The sequence below is a fragment of the Panthera leo genome, chromosome D3, assembly GCF_018350215.1.
Source record: "Panthera leo isolate Ple1 chromosome D3, P.leo_Ple1_pat1.1, whole genome shotgun sequence".
Classification (NCBI taxonomy): domain Eukaryota; kingdom Metazoa; phylum Chordata; class Mammalia; order Carnivora; family Felidae; genus Panthera; species Panthera leo.
This window is the reverse complement of record NC_056690.1, coordinates 68,564,908-68,584,766: the sequence shown is the minus strand read 5'-3', so window position 1 is coordinate 68,584,766 and position 19,859 is coordinate 68,564,908. Positions and strand designations below refer to the sequence as shown.

General features: G+C 50.5%; 1 protein-coding gene across 7 annotated transcripts in view; it reads right to left on the bottom strand.

Moving 5' to 3' along the window:
• The window catches only part of CTIF (cap binding complex dependent translation initiation factor), a 294,145-nt gene that overhangs the window by 185,304 nt on the left and 88,982 nt on the right, over positions 1-19,859 (bottom strand). For all 7 annotated transcript variants that reach the window (XR_006195575.1, XR_006195576.1, XM_042911713.1 and 4 more), the window contains exon 3: positions 16,395-16,466. Coding sequence is in view for 5 of the 7 variants with exons in the window: in XM_042911713.1 (XP_042767647.1) it covers positions 16,395-16,466 (72 nt within the window). In the remaining 2 variants the exon portion in view is untranslated. The remainder of the gene's footprint in view (positions 1-16,394; positions 16,467-19,859) is intronic.

The following is a 19,859-nucleotide window of genomic DNA, read 5'->3' as shown; positions in this document are numbered from 1 at the left end:
TGCATTCCAGCTTTTAATCAATCTGAAGGCAAGGAGCACCCAGCGGAGGGGCCCAAGCGCTTGGACCTTCATAGACACCAGGCAGGAGACAAAGAGGGGGTGTGGGGAAAAGAGACAGCAGTAAATGGGGGAGCTGAAGGGACACAGGGGAGGATGCGTGATCTCAGACCTCATCAATAAAAGGAGGACTGGCCCTGCCTGTGGCACCACCAGCCAGAAGCCCCAGGTGACAAAACTTTCTGCTCCCACCATGCCCTGAGAGGCCCCACAATCCTCTCTTGTGAGTCAACCGGGCCATACGTAACCTCTCCATATGATGCCACACGGTGGCTCTGTGCACCTCGGTGCTTCCTACCCACACCTGTCCCGTCCTGCATTCCCACAATCCCTTTCATTATTGACAGTGACCTATCAACCCCACCTTGCTCCTCTCCTGCTCACGTGACCACCTGGGAGGCTCACGTGACCGCCCAAACTGCAGTGACCTTGCTCTGCCCTAAACTAACCATCCATGCAGGTGGACTGAGGCAGCTCTCGTTCCATCTGTGTATAGTGACCTTTCTCCCGCACTAGATCAGGGATAGCCACCTCTCTGGGTCCCCCAGGGCTCTACGCCCAGTGCCTAAGAAACGTCTATGGGACTGACTTTCGCTTCAATCAACTTTCACTATCTTCCTCTTGCCACTTGTGACCTCAGTGAAGTCTGGGCCTGAGATTCTTTGTATTTAAATAAAGAGCGCTCAGAGAGTGACAAGATTGGTTCCTTCGGACCAGCAAGGCACGGACGGACGCTGCCACCACGCCCTCTCCCTCCAGTGGCAGACATCACTAATCATATATGGCGTGATTTACAGTCCTCAAATCAGGTGACCCCTAATGTTCCAGGACCACCCCTCCCTCCCTCCCCGAGTTGCCTCATCACCCTCCCAATCCCAACTCCTGGTGTCTGGCTGGCTTCCAATTCAGCAGCCCTGGAGGAGGTGAGGGCACCGGGCAAGGTTGAAGACCACCCCCCCAACCCTGGGGCCGCTGAGCTGGGGGAGCCCAGGCCAAGATGCCTGTCTGTGCTGAATCAGAACAGGAAGGTAACTCCATGAACAGGTGAGAGGGCAAGTCTGGAGAAGTTCACAATGAGAGTCTCGGTCACAGGGGACGACCTACTTATCTCTGTTCTATGTGACACAATAGCTGCAGCATATTACACGACTCTGGATGTTTCCTCAGAGCTCGTTGCAACAGAATGTGACGGGCATATAATCACGGCATGCAACCGTTTCTCAACAGGGGCTGGGGAAATTGCCTGGCACTTGGAGGCAAAATCAATCTCCATCAAATCTCGGCCCACAGAGGGAAGACCCCGCCTGCTGAGGCTTCCTTTGCTTCCCTGTCAATGCCGAGGTGGTGGCCCAGGCAGTGCCCGGAGGGGTCAGCTGAAGGCAACGGCAAAGCTGGACCACCAGGAACGAAGAGCTTCACGCTCCCGTCCCCTGCGCCCCAGCCCTGGGCTGACCATGAGGTCACCTTGCCACGGGGCTTCAGATCCTGCCAAAGCCTTTAGAGTGTCTGGATATTCCCGTTTCTTGAGTTCTGGACACCAGTCCTCAAACCTTGCAACTCCCAGCACACGCGTGTGCATACGGGTCACCTGTTCCACAAACCCTCCTATTATTACAGAGAAGTCACAGAGGGGCAGGGGTTTGCAGACAGACAGACCCACAGACAGGCAGACTGCAGTCTGACTTCTGGAACCTCCCACCTGGAGCCAGACCCACCCCACCGTCCAAACCACCCCCACCCCTTACTCACACTGAGCTGCATGAGAGGCAAAGACAAGCAGAGGACAGAGCAGAGGGTGACCAGCGCTTGGCTTGTCCCCAGGTACTCCCTGCTCTCCCAATCCCCAGGCTGCAGCCAACTACTGCAGGGACCTTGGCTTCCCTGGCACACTAGTAAAGCACGGTGTTTGTGTGAAGGGCTCTGGGGTCATGCCAAGCTACCCAAGATAGGGGCTTATATTCCTCTTTGGACCACTGTACCCTTCCTAGACTCACAGAAAACAAATGTCCTCCCCAACCCCAGTCGTTGTTTCTGATAGGCTCCAGCTCAAGACCCCTCCTCTCCACGGCCGAGCATTTCCTCGGCTGACGCTAGTGCCCCAGGAACCCACGGCACGTCCAGCGCTTCCCGACTCTTCGACTGCTGTGCTTCCCAGTGGTGTTCTAGAAACACTAATCCACTGGCTCTTAAATGTCAATGTGCATCAGAATCACGCGGGGAGAGGAGCATTGCCAGGTTAAATTTAGTGCAGCTGGGGTGGTCCATGGAACACACTTCTAGAAACTGGATGTTCAAAGGGTTTTGTGGGGAAGAAAAGTTCAAAAAGGCTCCCTTGTCAAATGTTTGGGACGCATTGAGTTAAAAGATTGCTGTTGTTGTTGTTTTTAATGTTTACTTATTTTGAGGGGGGGGCAGAGAGAGGGGGAGAGAGAGAATCCCAAGCAGGCTCTGTGCTGTCAGCGCAGAGCCTGACATGGGGTTCAAGCCCACAACCGTGAGATCATGACCTGAGCCGAAATCAAGAGTGGGATGCTTAATGGACTGAGCCACCCAGGTGCCCCAAAAGACTGTGAAATGAATTACTTTACTGCCAAACTTCTTGGTGCCTTTATTGGTCTTAGATGGGTGTTGACTCTTCAAGTATTTCCCAAACTCCTTTGGCCAGAAAGCCACCCCATCCTTCCTCTTTATTCCACAGAGGATTAGGGTTCCACAGAACCTACTTTGGGAAATGGTCTTCTAAGACTCTTCCTCAATTATGCTGCATCCCCTCAATGAGGAACCCTGGCTTCACTTTTTGTTGTATCCCTCTACTCACTCACTTCTCACCGTAGCCCTGGGACCCAGCATCTTTCATTAAATATTTTTCAGCAAGGATTCAGGTATCTAGGCACTGAGAGCCCACCACAGAACTGCACTGGCTTCTTCAAGAGCATCCTCTGCTGTGCAATTCCTGTGTCTAGAGCTCTTCTCTGAGCCCCCTCCCCTCCCCAGCCCTGAGGTCACCCGGGCCCTGCCCCCCAGGTTGCTGCAAGGCCAAGGTTCTGAGAAGCCTAATCAGAAGCAACCACCCTTTTCAGTGGACCGTTTTTAGCACTTAAACGCTGCCGAATCCTTCACAACAGGCCCTTTTCCTGGCAATTAGGGGTCCTCATGCCAGTGTGAACCGTGCTGTTCTCAGAACAGATCACAAAGGGATAATGAGCGCTTTAAACCATGTGGAAGAAGAAATGGAAACAGCCCGCCTACGGGCGGGGGGACTGGAGCCGCCTGAGAGCCTGGCCGGTGCACAGCTACCCCCAGCTCAGGGGAGTCCGGACTCCGGCAACAACAACAGCCAACTTTCGCTGACGTAGCACTCACTGAACGGCGGGCACCCTCTGAGCACTTCACTTTGGTCACAACCCTAGGAAGCCCCACTTCACTGATGAGAAAACGGAGGTTCGGAGAACTTGCCTGTGTTCAGAGAGCTTGTGCCCAGGATGGGAACGTATACAACAGTGTGGCCCAGAGTTGATGCTCTTACCTGTTGCACCGTGTGGTTACATTATTCAGATAAACTGTGGCCTCACTGCAGACTGCTATAATGCAGTCAGGTATTCATCCCGTCCAGACATTTGGGTTCTCTGAGTCCACCTCTGCCTACGTTTGGGAAGACAGTGCTGGTGGAGGGAGCAAATCGCCTGCAGTGAAGGTAAGAGGGAGTCTGGGGGTGTGAGATGGAATGTATAAAGAAGCGGGGCGGGGGGTGGGGAGGGGGCTCTGGACCTGAGTGAATGAAACAAGGTAGGAGTGGATCACTGTACAGTAGAGAAACATGCTAAGTCAGGAGCAGTGAGAAAATAAACCCTCCTCTGTGCTGCTGGGTTCTCTTTACTAGTACACAACTGTGGAGTGATTTACATGCCTGTGTGTGGGTATGTATGTGTCGACAACTCCGGGCTACAAGGGTTTAGAAACTAAGCGGAACTTGACTGTCTAGGACAGTGCACAGGAGGAGGACTGCTTCCATTATCGGGAGGGTCACAGGTGAAGTTCCAACTAGAGGAAGCTGGGGCATGTCAGTCTGGACTTCCCCCAGCTTGTCTGCTGTTAGTCAGCTGTGCCAGGGGACACGGAGGCAGGGGTGGCCAGCCTTCGGTCCTGGCTTCCCACACCTGAAAGCCCAGTATGGGAGCAGCTGCACAGGGCCTAGTGCTGGACACCAGGCAGGAAAGGGCAGTACAGCCCCTGCTCCTCAGAGGGCTCACGGTCCCAGGACATCTCCCTTCCTGGTGCAGAATGTTCTTCCACAGATTCTGTCCATCATGAGGGCCAAGAGCAAGGCTGACCCTAACATGGATTGTCTCACTTCATGGACACAAGTTCCTGCCATAGCTGATGGGGAGGGCCATCCCTTTAGACATAGACAAAATTTCTCTCCTTCCTCTCCAAGGACCCCACCGCAACTCCCCTGCCTCACCCTGATCTATCACCCACAGACGTGGACTAGTCCTGAGGTGATCATCCCTGCCCTCACGGGTCTTACCATTCAACCAAGAGTCACAGAAACAAAAAGAACACTGGAAGATGGCACGTAGTCAAGCACCATGTGACAAGATGTATGCCACCCCTGTTGCTGGCTTTGGACGAGACAGCAGAGGGGCTCTGAGACTCCGGGAAAACTTCCTGAGAGTACCAACATGGTTTGGACTAAGAGTGGGTAAAACAGGACTCCAGGCCTGCAAGCTGCTTACTGGAGGGCTCAGGAGAGTCACTCAGCATCTTGCACTGATGCTGCTTTCTCTGTCCCATAAGCATTTGGACTGGACCAGTGATTCCCCAGTCGGGGTAGGGAGAGCAGGCAGAACATACGAGACACTGAGACCAAAGGCCCCAAAAGTATCTCCTGGGCCCAAACAGGGGCTTCCAACAGGTTGGGTCTGAAACTCCTCTTAGGCTCAAATTAAACCAAAATTTGAGATACAGTCCTGTCCTAGTAACTGTGCATGTGTGTGAGTGTGTGTGCATGTATGTGCATGTGTGTTCAGCACCAAGGACAGCACCTCACATGCTGGTGGGAAAGACCATGATGGACCACCCCCCCCCAATATTTTAATGCCCTTACAACAGAAGGGTCTTTGAGGCAGGAGAAAGGCAGAGCAGAAGCCAGAAGAGAGGGCTTCCTGGGTATCACCAGAGCAGAGTTCAGGAGCCAGAAAAGGCATTCCTTTCATTATGAAACTTTCCTGTCTGCCCATTCTATCCCTTCCCTCTCTAACCTCAACTGTTTTTGTTTTTAATTTTTTAATGTTTATTTATTTTTGAGAGAGACAGAGACAGAGCGTGAGCAGGGGAGGGGCAGAGAGAGAGAGAGAGGGAGACAAGAATCTGAAGCAGGCTCTAGGCTCTGAGCTGTCAGCACAGAGCCCAACTCGGGGCTTGAACCCACAAACTGTGAGGTCATGACCTGAGCTGAAGCCGGACACTTAACCAACTGAGCCTCCCAGGCACTCTGTACCCTGACTGTCTTTGAATTAAGAACCAAAGGGAGAGGTAGGAAATAACGACTGAACCCTGTGACCAAGTATAGTTCTTCTAATCTTACCCTTTCTGAAAACTCTCTTGGCTAAGTTTGTGCTTGCAGATTTAAATGGCCATGTTATTTGAACCTGGACTGGTCAACACCACAGGCTACTTCTGGCTGCCTTCCTATTCGTCATCTGCTGAAATAATGCAGGCCCATTTAAGCGTCCCCAGTCGTCCACCCTGCATGTCCTTATGCAGAGAAAGGATCCCATCCTCCAAGACTCCTCACTAGGAGGCCTCTTGAAGCTCCCCAGTCCCCAGAGATTCTCCCTTCCTGCCAGGCTCAGACTCAGACCCACGAAGTCCAGAGAAGAAAGGAACTGAGAGATCATCAGGTCCAGGGGTGACCTGGGGGTTCTGCAGAGGTGCTCCCAGAGCACTGAGGCAGATGGAGTAGGAGACAGCAAGTGGGTTCCTCCTTCCCTTGCCTCCCCAAGCAGTTTTGCCCCTTTTGTTTTCCATACGGGATTTCCCTGAAAGCTTCGGATAAGACAAAAGGTTCTTTTCTTTAAAAAAATTAACTTTTATTTTAGATAATTGTAGATTCACATATAGCTGTAAGAAATAACACAGAGATGCCCTGCACCCTTTACTGTTTCCCCCATGTGGAAACTTGTAAAAGTATAGTTCAATATTGGCGCCTGGGTGGCTCAGTCGGTTGAGTGTCCGACTTCAGCTTGGGTCATGATCTCGCACTCCATGAGTTCAAGCCCCACTTCAGGCTCTGCGCTGACAGCTCAGAGCCTGGAGCCTGCTTCGGATTCTGTGTCTCCCTCTATCTCTGCCCCTCCCCTGCTCATGCTCTGTCTCTCTCTGTCTCAAAGATAAATAAAAACATTTTTAAAAAATTAAAAAAAAAGTATAGTTCAATATTAAGACCAGGATATTGACATTGATATGGTCAAGATGCAGACCATTTCCATCAGCACAAGGTTCCCACCTGCTGCCCTTCTGCACCACACCCATTTTCTCCTGCCCCTCCCTTCTCTACTCCCTGTAATTGCTAACCTGCTCCCCATTTCTATCATCTTGTCATTTCAAGAATGTTATGTACATGGAATCATAGAATATGTAACTTTGGAGGATTGGCTTTTTCCACTCGGCATAATTCCTGGGAGATTCACCCAGGTTGCTGCATGTGTCAGTAGCAGATTCCTTTTTACTGCTGAGTGCCACAGCTTGTTTTAACTGTTTACCTGTTGAAGGACATCTGGGTGGTTTCCAGTTTGGGGCTATTATGAATAAAGCTGCTATAAACATTTGAATACAGGTTTTTGTGTGAACATAAGTTTTCCTTTCTCTGGGATAAACACCCGGAGTAAAATGACTGGATCAGATGGTACTTGCAGGTTTAGTTTTTTAAGAAACTGCCAAATTGTTTTCCAGAATGGCTGTACCACTTTGCACTCTTACTGGCTATGTGTGCATGATCCGATGTCTCTGTATCTTCACCAGCATTCGGTGTTGTCACTATATTTATTTTAATTAGCTATTTTGATAGGTGTGAAATCTCTCACTGGGGCTTTAATTTGCATTTCCCTTACAAAAAGATGTGGAACATCTCTTTGTGTGCTTCTTTGCCGTCTGTACATCCTCTCTCTTCAGGGAAAAATGTCTCTGTGTCTTTTGTCTATTTTCTAAGTGTATTGTTTTAAGTGTTGAGTGTGGGGAGTTCTTTATATATTCTGAGTACTAGTCCTTTGTCAGATACATGTTTTGCAAAATTTCCTGTCATCTGTCTCTTCGTCCTCTAAACAGGGTTTTTCCTGTTTAATTTTGATAAAGCCCAATTTCTCATCTCAGTGGTGACATCTACTGATTGTCTTTTCCCATTTAGTTTGAAATATTTCTGGTTCTTAGGATGACAAATGATTTTTTTTGTTGCAATGGGGACACTTTCATGTTGTGTTATGAAACTCTGAATCATATTTAAATCTTCTGTTTTTGACTGACTTTTTGTGACGCTACATTGGCAGGGAAAAGGGAGGGTAGAGCCTCACAACTGCCATTGCAGGTAGAAGCCCAGGGTAGCTAGCACTTGTTGTTACGGCTCCACGGAGATGGGAATTTCAGGACTCCACAGCTCCCAGGGACCTTGCATGAAAGTGGCCTCATTACCACTGGGCAACAGTGGAAGTCCCAACTCTCTATTGAACTTACTCTGACACAACCCAGTAGGGAGGGGAGGGGTGCCTCAATACTGCTGAGTTGGGGTGAAGTCCAGTTCCCAGATGGCCTCCAATAATACCTTGGGGATTGCAAGGACCCTTTGTATAAGCTGGCAGGGATAAAAGTTCCAGCTGCCTGCCTGGCCTTCTCTGACAACATCCCAGTTGGGGGGCCAGGGGGAGGGCTCATTACAACCCAGTGAGGGTGGCAGTCTAGACTCCCACTGGGTCTTTGCTGGTGTGGGCAAGAGTGGGGCTGCACTTTGTTCTATGCTATCTGGCTGGAGTAGAGAAGTAATTGTCTAAAACTTTTCTTTTTTTAAGTTTATTTATTTATTTTTGAGTAAGAGACAATGTGAGTGGGGGGAGGGGCAGAGAGAATCCCAAGCAGGCTCTACACTGTCAGCACAAAGCCCAACGGGGGCCTCAAACTCACAAAACTGTGAGATCATTACCAGAGCTGAAACCAAGTGTTGGACACTCAACCAACTGAGCCACCCAGGCACCCCTAAAACTTTTCTATCTTAATAGAAAATATCTTTGCCTGGACCTTTGCTTAGAGACGACAGACTTTCATTAGTACCTTAAAAAAAGATCTGTGTCCACTGCCATTTCCTGGTTACCTCCTTCTTCAGCCCCAAGTCTGGGATGTTAGAGGCAAAAAGGAAACTCAGGAAAGTTACCACGATGTCCTTGCTCAGGTCCCCCAAACCCTAGCTGGTCTGCCTTCTTATCTCTACCTTTCAGAATTTTCTTATGTTTGCTTCATACAGAATGTCTGGGATCTTAGTTGTACTCAGCAGGAGGAATATAGAAAAGAATATATACTCCATCTTCCCCAAAGCAGAAATCTATGTCTGTATTTTTAACAATATATTTAGATGGTCTTAGGTCTAGATCATCTCGTTTTTCAGAGGGAATCAGGCTATTGCAAGATGATGTGTCTCACCCATGACCCAATGGTAAGTCAGAGGTACGGAAGCGAGGACTCACGTCTCCTGGCTCCCGGGCCAGTGCCGTTACCATGACAGCATGGCTCCTCCTCCCTCCTGCCTGTGTATCTGTGTATGTGGCCTCCTCTGCCAGCTGCCAGCTCCCCTGTAGATACCAGCCCACTCCTCCCTGTATTCACACACTGCTCTGGACTGTTGCTTTCGCACTAGAGAAAGTCTTGTTTCTTTAAGCAGACTCCAGGTTCTCTGAGGACAGACACTAGGCCACATGGCTCATAATGTTTACAGCAGGGGCTCCAAGGATGGCTGCTGACTGTTTTCCCTACAAGTCAACCATCAACACTGTTTTAAGTGTTATATCCTAGTTCCTCCAGATAAGCTGGAGTCAGAAGGCTCCTCGAGGACAGGGACAGGTGATATCTTCTAGAAAATAGAGGCTCATGCTGGGAGCACCAGAGTTTTCAGAATCAGATCACACCAGCAGGATCGTGTACAGTTCGGGGAGGCTCATTAGGAAGAATCATAGTTATAGTGCTCCTAGGAGAGTAACCCAGGACAGGACGGGACCTAAGAACCATCGTGTCATGTCCCAGACATCTCAGCACTGCGGGGTAAGTGCCTGCTTTCTCTCTAACCTCTATGTACATAGAGACTGAGCCCATCACTTCATCACCCTGCTTCCCGCCTCCCAGCCTCCCAGCAAGCTGCCAGGCACACAGGCAGCCCTCAGAGATGATGTGCAGACTGGATCAACGCATGAAAGACCTGATAAATAAACAGAGGGATGAAGCAACTAAACCATGACAAAGGAAACAGCTGCAGGAACTAATGTATTTAGCTTAAAAAGCAGACTGGCCCTGCTGGACTGCTGCGGGAGAAACGAAACAGCCACGGGCAAAGGGAGTAAAACTAAAACCATCAGCTGGGGTTATGAGAGGTGGTTTGGGGCTGAACCAAAGAAAGACACTGTAGGGGCACCTGGCTGGCTCAGCTGGTTAAGCATCTGGCTTTGATTTTTGGCTCAGGTCATGATCTCACACTTTGTGAGATTGAGTTCTGAGTTGGGCTCTGTGCTGACTGTGAGAAGCCTGCTTGGGATTCTCTCTCTCTCTGTCTCTCTCTCTGCCCCTCCCTCATTACCATGTGCATGCTCTCTCTCTCTTTCTCTCTCAAAAAATAAACATTAAAAAAAAAAAAGAGGAAGACTGTACTCAATGGAGCTGCCTCAGGACGTTCTGAGATGCCTTTTGAAGCAGTGAGCTCCCCATTTCAGGAAATGTCCAGCAACTCAACAGCCACGGGAGGGCGTTCCTGCACTGCAGGGTGGGAGGGTGGATCAGATGACCTCTGAGCTCCTTGTCATGCTGAGAGCACGTGATGTCTTTAGGGTTCCCAGGAGACCTGCTTAGCTCTGGATTTGATGTGGTTGGAAGAGGTCAGCCCCAGCTCCTGGTGAGCTTCTACTAGAGGTGGGGCGTGTGATAATCACTCGAGCCAGTCACCAAACAGCTCTGGTTCCCCCCATTCCGGTTCACAGTGGGATGATACTTTTTACGGTGCTTATGGTTGGGTAGGGCCACGTGACCAGTTCTGGGCAACAAGCAAGGAGGGGAAGTGATGTGTATTATATCTAGGTCGGAGTGTTGACTCGGCAGTGCAAGACCCTCCGGTGGTCCTTTTCCCTCGGTCGTGGTGACTGGTGAAAATGGCAAATGGTCCATCAAGCTGGGTCCTGAATGGGTTGTTTAAAGTTACTGAGACTCAAAGTTGTTTGTTACTGCAGCATTACTTAGGCTATCCTGACTGATGTGAAGGGACAGACTTTACCTGTATGGAATGGAGAGAAAATGGAAGATATAGAAGGTACACAAGCAGGGGAAGGGGTGGACAGCAGTTCCAGCATCTCAGATGAGCACACAGACACCTCCACATCCACCGTCCTCCTTCCTACCACTCCTGTAATACCCAACACAAACCGCCCACTCAAGGTGTACTATCTCCTGCTGCCCTAACATCCCAACGTTACACCTAACTTCAAGCCTTGTGAACACCATTTCTTCTCTCTTCCCCCTCTTTTCTCTGGTCAAACATCCTAACCATTCCTGAAGGCAGAGATCAGGTCTCATGTCCTGCAAAGCATCTCTCTACTTACAGAGACCAGAAGGACCACTCTTGGGAATGACTGCAGAATCTGTGGTCAGGACGTGTCTTTGAGGGACTTCACTGGGTGCCTTCAGCCCTTTCCATGTGAACTGGCCTCTACTGTACAGACAGGCAGTGAGCCCAAAGGCTCCAGCTTATATGTGTCTGCCAAGATCCCAGCAGATACTCAAGAAATACTAACTAAATAGAGAGCAGTGCCATGAACACATTTCTTAAATATCCACAGAAGCTGAGTAAAAATCTAGGCACTTCTACTAAGATATCATTTGTGCTCATGAGTTTAATTGGCACTGGACCAAATACTATAATTACTGGAGGGCAGCAAGATAACTGGCAGAAAACTCCTTCTCCCCTTTCCTGTGGGTCAGAGGTAAGCTGTGTATTTGAGGCTCACCTCTGCCTACCACTGGCCATCTCTTGGATCAGAGTCAGTGTTGGCCCCTAGAAGAAACCTGGCCACAGGTTGGCACAGGTATTAGGGAGAGTAAGGGGACAGTGGAGAAATCAGGAAAACCCACACTTGCTGCTGCTTTTAGCAGCTATTTGCATCCAATTGCTCATTTCTGGAGACCCACGAACAATGAAAGAGATTTCCAGAGAGGTTCAGAGAAGTCTATCATTTTGCAGAAGAGGCACTGAAATGTGTGCTACACCTGGGTCCACATCTGGTTCTCCTGGCCCTTGGGACAAAGGCTCTTTGCACTCCTTCCTGAGGCTTCAACGTGCTACCAGGCATCATGATACCAGAGGGACAGTGCCTTTCTCTCGTCATTCCAGGAAATGTGGGATCCAGGCCAACAGCCAGGACTCAAAGACGCCACTTCTAACACACCCACACCTTTCCCGGGGCTTGGCATGAACCCGCCTGATAAGGAGGGGTGCCATGAGGATCCCAGTGAAGATTTCATCACCTTGTTCTACAGCCAACACCACGGGCCAATAAATTCCTCAGTGAGGAAGTCCTTCTCAAGGACTAATCAGAGGCTCTGCTGCTGTTGTACACATTCATTTTCTTTCCTTGGCACTTCTGTGCAGGCAGACAAGAGCTGCTAGCTCCTGACCTCATACAAACTCTCATATGCCTTTGGCTTTCTTCCCTGAATGCTAAATCCCATGCTGGTACCTTGAGACATTTTCTAAATGCACCAGGTTGCACACTCTCACATCAGCTACTTTCCTGCAAATCATCTCCACCATGATTCCCCTACTACAGTGAAAAGCTGGAAACTATTGCAACTTCCTAACTCAGTGACTAGGTGTTGGATGAGGTCTCTTGGAAAGAGGCTGCCAGGATGCCGAATAATCCCCAATACAGCCAAATCCCAATTGCAGGCAGTTGAACAAGCCTCTTCAGGCCTATCTGTAGCCCATTCTCCTCTGAGCCCCTCCCTCCCATTTAATGGGACCTAACCCACCCTAGGCTACCCCCACGTTGTGCCTCTGAAAGGGGTCAGAGAAGGCAATGGTTTTTCCCATCTCCTCCTTGCATTAGTTGAAATAACAAAATATAATCTCAGTGCATGCTAATCCCCAAATGATGCCTACACCTGGGCTACACATTCAGGACACGGTTTGTGACCCGCCATCCAGAGCTTCCTGGGCAGAACACAGAATCTCAGCATCCTCCTGCCGACCCCACTTTCCTGGGCCCGTGTGGCCAAGGTGGAACACCCACTCAGCCAGCCACCCCCATCTCCAAGTACCTTTAGTTTCCTCCTGAAATTCTCCCCCATGGGTGAATGTGGGGTAGCAGAACCACCCCCACTATCCCAACGACTTTAGAAACAGCAAAATTGGTGTGGCCAGAGCAATTGGCCCCACCAGGGACTGACTGCATGGACTGGGCCTGTGCCAACTCAGTGTAGTCTCAGGAGTCTTAATTGAGCTACTACTAGGTGTAAAGCCCTGGGCCAGGGGTGGTCAAGGATGTAGAGGCAGCCCTAGGACGCATCTCAAGGTTGACCAGCTGCCTGAGGGGATAGGCAGATGTAGGTGGAACAGCTTGATTATAACATGAATTTGAGGGAGGGTGTCTGTGTGGATGAGAGGGGGCAGTGAGAACAGTGGGGAGGCTCATGGGGCTGGTAGGGGTTCTTAAGAGCTGGGGGCAGTGCTTCTGCACCTGGTGGACCAGGATTAAGGGAGCTTTGAAGGATGTACCCATGCACCCATCAGAGCTGCACCCAGCAAATGCACCCTTCAATGGCAGCTCCCTGGTTCCCCCTCCATCAGGGAGTTACTTTAGGACAGTGTAGCTAAGGGCTTTCCTTGTAACACAGTCACCTGGGATGCCGTCCAGCTTTGATCCCTCCACCTGAGGGCATCAGAAGATGGCTACTTCATGAGGGGAAGTCCAAGGCTCCTGGGGTCCTGGGCAGGACTCCCACTGGCAGGAGCACGGACATGAACCAGCATGGGCCACTGAGGACAAAGGCAATGCTCTAGAGCAGGCAGAGCAATGAGAAGGAAGGAGACTGCCCTGACACCGTTGAGCTGCCATGCCAATCCCAAATACCCACCCGGGCTGGTGGCGAGAGAGAGAGAAATTTCCACCTTGTTTACACCACGCTACTGTTTGTACCCTAAATTAATTGAATCACTCATGTCAGTCAGGTCTTTCACCACTGAACCAAGAAGACATTATTTCAATCAGACTCGTGCCTCTCCATCTACTAGGCATACAGCGCCGGAGTGCAAAATGTGGCCTTCCATCCAGGGGGTCTGGCTCAGTCCCACCTTCCCTGCTCACCCCACCTAGGTTCCTTAACTGTGACACCCGAGGTCGGGCCACCCTTTGGACCCCTATGTCTCCTGCCCTGAGCATGTCTTGTCCTTTACACTATGTATCTTGTCCTTCTAACTGTATGGTAAGGCCCTTGAAGGCAGAGGCCATGCTTCAGGTGAACCCAGGGCTTAGCACCAAGCCTCTACAAACACCCCCTGGCTGATGAATCTGTAGGAAACCCCTCCACAAACACCCTTGAAGTCTTCCTTGGATCTAAGCAGCTTCACAAAGCGTGGGGTGCAGCCTCCCCAGGACTCAGGCAAAGTAGCCTTCTCTTTCACCACAGCTGATCCCGACAACCCACAAGACACACACCTGAATCCTCAGGTGGCTGAGGCCGTGGTTGTCTCAGTGCCCTGGCTGTTCTTCTGCTTCTCCCCTCCACCCTTCCTCCCTCTGAGATGATCAGATGGAGGGACACTACATGGGGGCGGTGGCAGGGCCGATGGCCCCATGACTTGCAGGAGAGCCCTCCCCAAAAGGCCTCGTCCTCTGGGCACATCAGGGAAGTGAGACAGGTTTGTATTAACCAGACCCCATCTCCACCTTCCTGGGGCTCTTCCTCCACAATGAACCTATGTCTCAGTTCCACCGGCCAAGAAAAAGTCTAACATGAACATTTTACAATTTCTTCTTTAAATTCTGTTGCATTTCATTTTGTCTAACCCTGCCTACCCCAAGCTGACTGCTAAGCTGCTCCCCAAAGGTGGGAATGGGGGTCAGCTGGTGCTTGTGGTGCCAGGGTGCCCAGTCCCACAGGCCCCCAGCCTTGCTCCATCAGCCTGTTGTCTGGCCAACTCCCCACCCACCATCCCCCAGGGGCATGAACCTGGCCATGAAAGGACGGCACAGGATGAGGGAGGCAAGCAGGAGCACGAGCCATTCTCAGCCCCTTTGAATCCTGTTGGGAGTGACGGGAATAAGACCAGAGGGAATCAGTGGCAAAAGGGGGCCCACAAAAGGTGATACGGTGTGGGGGGGGGGGGGGAGAGAAGATTCTGGAAGATTCCAGAACGAGGCACCTACTGACAAAATAACAGAGAGCTAGCTTTTTGGACTCTCATTTATCAGCTGCTTGTGTCCCCCATCCAAGAACTTCAACTGTTCCCTGGAACCCTTTATCTGGTCCTTGAGTCCCCAGATCCAAGCCCACTTCTGCCGCTGAAGAGTTAAGGGAATCTTCATGTAGGAAACCCCAGGGTAACTGGCAAATGGTGCTCCTGATGTGCCAGGCCTTAAGGGCACTTAGGCCTTAGGGATTCAGCAAGGATAACACGGGGTCCCTGACACAGCGCTGGCAGTCTAGTGACAAGGATAAAAGTCCTCCATAGAAGGACACCTACTACAGTAAGGCAAGGTAAATGGCCAAATGGGGGAAGGGTACAGTGAGAGACCTGGGTTCAAGTCCCAGCTTAGTCAGGCCATTATACCTCCATGGACCTCAGTTACAAAATGGCATGGAGAAGCGAAGGACCCTCAGAGGCCATTGAGTTTCCCGATTGTTATATGAGGAAGCTGAGGATGAAAAGAATTTCTACCAAGTTTGTGGCAGAGCAAAGAGGAGAACCTGGGTCTCGTGCCTCCTCCCCTACCCACAACCCCACCCCAGGGTTCTTGTTAATGGCCTCCTAGCCGAGAAACAATGAAACACACACAAACAACTTATAGCGTGAGAAGGAAGCTATCCCCACACACCATGGTGTAAAAAGCCCTGCCACCTAAGAAAGATCGGGAACGGAGGGCACTGACCATCTTCCCTTAGGACAGAATAGAGAGGAGTTGATTTAACCAGTGCCATGGGACAGAAGTCGGACACGAACAAGTGGGTCCAGGGCAATGTGTGAATGAAGCTGTTTTGAAATTCGGAGCAAGTGAATGCAGGAGCCCAGAAAGGCTCCCCATTTATCTGTCTGGACAGACAGAGTGTGAGGCTGGGCTGACGGTTGGGGATGGAGGGCTTTTTGGCCTCTAATCCTACGGTTTCCCATAGGTAGGAATGAGGTATCGGTAAAAACGGCTGGACACCTAGAGGGTACACAGGGCCTGGGGGTCACCAGCACTGCCACTTCGTCCTTCCAGGCCGCATAGCCCACACCTGTGTGGTTACCCCCCAGGGGATCTCACAGGCAAGCAACAGGGAGGGAAACAGCGGGTTCCAGCCAGGTCCAGCAAGCTGGAGGGCTGGGGCGGGGGGAATGGACCAGGTGCTGACACCTTATCCCCACATTCTGCCCCTCCGGGTCCTCTGCACACCTGGAGCAGAAGCGATCTCAAGTGACCAGCACCATAACCCTAGGGGTTCCCCTGTTTGTGGGATCCATTCCCAGTGCCGATGTGTGAGCCTCCAAGTTCATTCACGCTGTTACTTATACCATTCCACGTATCACTTATCCACTCTCCTCCCAATGGGCATGCGCTTGTTTGCAGATGTTGATGCAAACATCATCTAGTGATGAAAAAACTCTTACAAGAAAAAAAAAAAAATCTTAGGAACCTATGTATTCTGAGGAGGGGGGTGCTTCGCTGTGGGCTGGCGGTTCAGGGAGAACTTTCCGGAGAGCAGACTGTACCCTCCTCTCTCCTGTTTCCTGCTCTCTCCACATCACCACTTCCCAGGAGAGCCATCACAGGCCAGCCCAGGAACCCAGACAGACAAGACACATTACAATCCCCCAAAGGAGCACAGAGCGGGTTCCCTACCTGCTGTGCGGGGGCTCGCCCTCGGGAGAAGGAACAGCTGCTGTCCAGCTGTTCACTGCAGTCCGTTGTCCACTGCAGGGGAGAAAGGGGTGGTCAGTGATGGCTGGACACACAGGCTCGTCCTCACCCTATCCGGGCCCTCCAGGTATGGCCCTGCTCTTCAGCAGTAGGGTCAGGATAAAATCCTGCTTGACCATTTTCAGTGGCAAATCCTTCCCTACCCGCAGGTGCACGCTGGCATCTCCAAATTCCACCTTGCGGTGACCCTCTCTGGCGTATGCTTGGGGCAGGCAAAGTTACTCCCCTTCAGCTAAACTCCCCAGAGTGATCAAGACCCAGCCGTGTTCCGGGGTCAACCACGCATGACACGGGGTAACTGTGTTTTGAACAAGCAGCACCTCATCTGACCGCCCGACCTGGCTTTAGCCATGCCAGCCGTCCACAGTGTCAACGTTAGAGCTGGAGGTGAGGCATATACGTGTGGATCTTCCCAGATACCCAGCTCCAGCCCAGTCCCAGCACTCACCCCTCAAGAGCTCAGAGACCTGGGGTGCCCCAAAGTGTGGTCTGACAACCACTTGCATGAAATTCCCCAAAACGTGCTGCATGGGGGTCCCTGGGCCCCACCCTCCACCCTCTGAATCAGTTGGGTGAGACTGACCTTCTGCATTTTAACGCCCCTCAAGTCTGAGAGTTCCTGAAACTCATGGGTCTCCCAGGCTTCATTGCGTCATCTATAAAACGGGGCCAGCAAGGCTGGGTGACTGCAGGGTTGAAAGGAAGGACTTCTATAAACTTATAAAAACACTGTCTAGATACGAAGCAGTAGTAACAGTACAGCTTTTCTTCTGTAAGGTGCCATCTAGCTGTATGGTGGTGTGTTTTTGTTTTTTTTTTTTTTAACGTTTATTTATTTTTGAGACAGAGAGAGACAAAGCATGAACGGGGGAGGGTCAGAGAGAGGGAGACACAGAATCTGAAACAGGCTCCAGGCTCTGAGCTGTCAGCTTAGAGCTCGACGCGGGGCTCGAACTCACGGACCGCGAGATCATGACCTGAGCCGAAGTTGGCCGCTTAACCGACTGAGCCACCCAGGCGCCCCTGTATGGTGGTGTTTTTATTATTGTGCTACACAATAAAACTAGCCTCTTAGGTTAATGTTGAACACTGACCTTGACCGACACCCTGTGTGCTACCTAAAAAGCAGAGGAGCCCGGTATCTCTGTTTGGCACACTTAGTCAAAACTGTGAGTGTGAATGGCTCAAGGCCAGTGCAGTCACGGTTTCGTAAAACCTTAGCCGGCCGTGCCCTCCTGACTGTGGGTCAAGGGCATGGTTACAGCGCTGATGACACAGGCCGGTCCAAGTATACTCTAGGGCAGCGCTATCCAAATGAAATAATACGAGAACTACAAACAGGAGTCTCAGACGTAATTTAAGTGATCTAGCAGCCATATTTTATTTTTTTTAATGTTTATTTATGTTGAGAGAGAGAGAGAGACTGTGTGAGTGAATGCACAAGTGGGGGAGGGGCAGAGAGGGAGAGAGGGAGAGACAGAGAGACAGTGAGAGAGACAGAGAGAGAGAGAGAATCCCAAGCAGTCTCCACGCTGTCAGCATGGAGCCCGATGTAGGCAGGGCTGGATCCCACCGCCATGAGGTCGTGACCTGAGCCGAAATCAAGAGTGGAGTACTTAACTGACTGAGCCACCCAGGTACCCCTCACCTTTTCCTTTTTGAAATATGGCTGCTAGGGACTCAGTTGGTTAAGCCTCTGACTCTTGATCGGCTCAGGTCACGATCTCGAAGTCGTGCCCCATGTTGGGTTCAGTGCTGGGTATGGAACCTGCTTAAGATTCTCTGTCTCTCTCCCTCCCCCCCTGCCCTCTGTCCCTCCCTTTCGCACACTTGTGCTCACGCTCTTTCACTCTCTCTCTCTCAAAAAAAAAAAAAAAAAAATGAAAAAGAAAGGTTAAATTAAATAATATGTTTCATTTACCTCAATACATCCAAAATATGATCACTTCAACAGGTAATTCACATAAAACATTACTAATGAGATTTTTTTTATATTCTTCTTTCCATACCAAGTTTTTGAAACCTACTTAGAGCACACGTCAGATTGGACCAGGCCACATTTCAGGTGCTTCAGACACATGTGACTCATGGCTATCCCTGGATGGCACAGCTCAAGGGAAACGGCGGGGCAGCATTCCTGAGCAAGGGGGCCCTCACGTCCACATCTGGCTCATCTCTGCTCTGCACCCCAGAGGGGCTGACCCCTGCAGACTGCAATTCCCAGGCTCCTGGGTCAGCTGGCTTCCATCTGGGCTTGGCCCCTGGGAGACAGGAAACGGGGAGAAACCAAGGCGCCTCCCCCCTCTTTCTATGCCTCGGACGGCACTACCAGCAGGGACTCGGGTCTCCTTCATGGCTCCAGACCTCACCAGGTAGGCCTTCTGTGCATGACCCTGACCCCTGGGCTGGCAACACCATCTCCTCCTTTTGTGACTCAGGGCTGGAGGTGGCGTTGGCTTCTTGCCATTGCTGATCTCGGGTTGTTTAGCTTCTCAGCTCTTTTGTCATCTGGGTAACCAACTGCCTGGATTAAATCCTGTCTCTCTGGATACTTGCAGTCGCAAAGCATCTCCTCCCAAGATATTCATTAATTATGCTGATTATTAGTGTAAGTATATTATATTTATTAATTAATTATAGGAAGGGAAATGAGGACTCCATCTGATACCACCTTAACCAAGAGATGAAGGGATAACATTGGCCATCACAAAGCACATCACCATCATGGACGCCCCAGCGTGATGTGCTGAAAAGGGCACATCACTTGTGAGCTGTTCTTGCCAAAAACGCACAACCTCAATCTCACCGGGAGGAAACATCAGGAAACCCAAACAGATGAGCTTTCTATGCAATAAGTAACCAGTACTCCTCAAGTCAAGGTCATAGAAGACGAGACCCAGGAAGTGTCATGGATTGGAGGAGAATAAGGAGACCTGACAGCTGGATGCAAATTCGGATCTTGGAACAGAAAAAGGACATTCGCGGGAAAACTGGTGAAATATGTATAAAATCTCATTATACCAATGTTAAGTCCTTAGTTCTCATTATGGGACTATGGTTATAAAAGGTGTTCATATTAGGGTAAGCTGGACAGGTGCATGGGAATACCCAATACTATTTAAAAATTTTTTTTTAATGTTTATTTATTTTTAAGAGAGAGAGAGAGAGCAAGAACAAGAGAGGGGCGGAGAGAGAGAGAGACACACACACAGAATCTGAAGCAGGCTCCAGGCTCTGAGCTGTCAGCGCAGAGCCGACGCGAGGCTCGAACCCACGAACCGCGAGATCATGACCTGAGCTGACGTCGGATGCTTAACCGACTAAGCCACCCAGGCTCCCTGACCCTATACTATTTTTACAGCTCTATCCTAAGTTTAACTAAAGTAA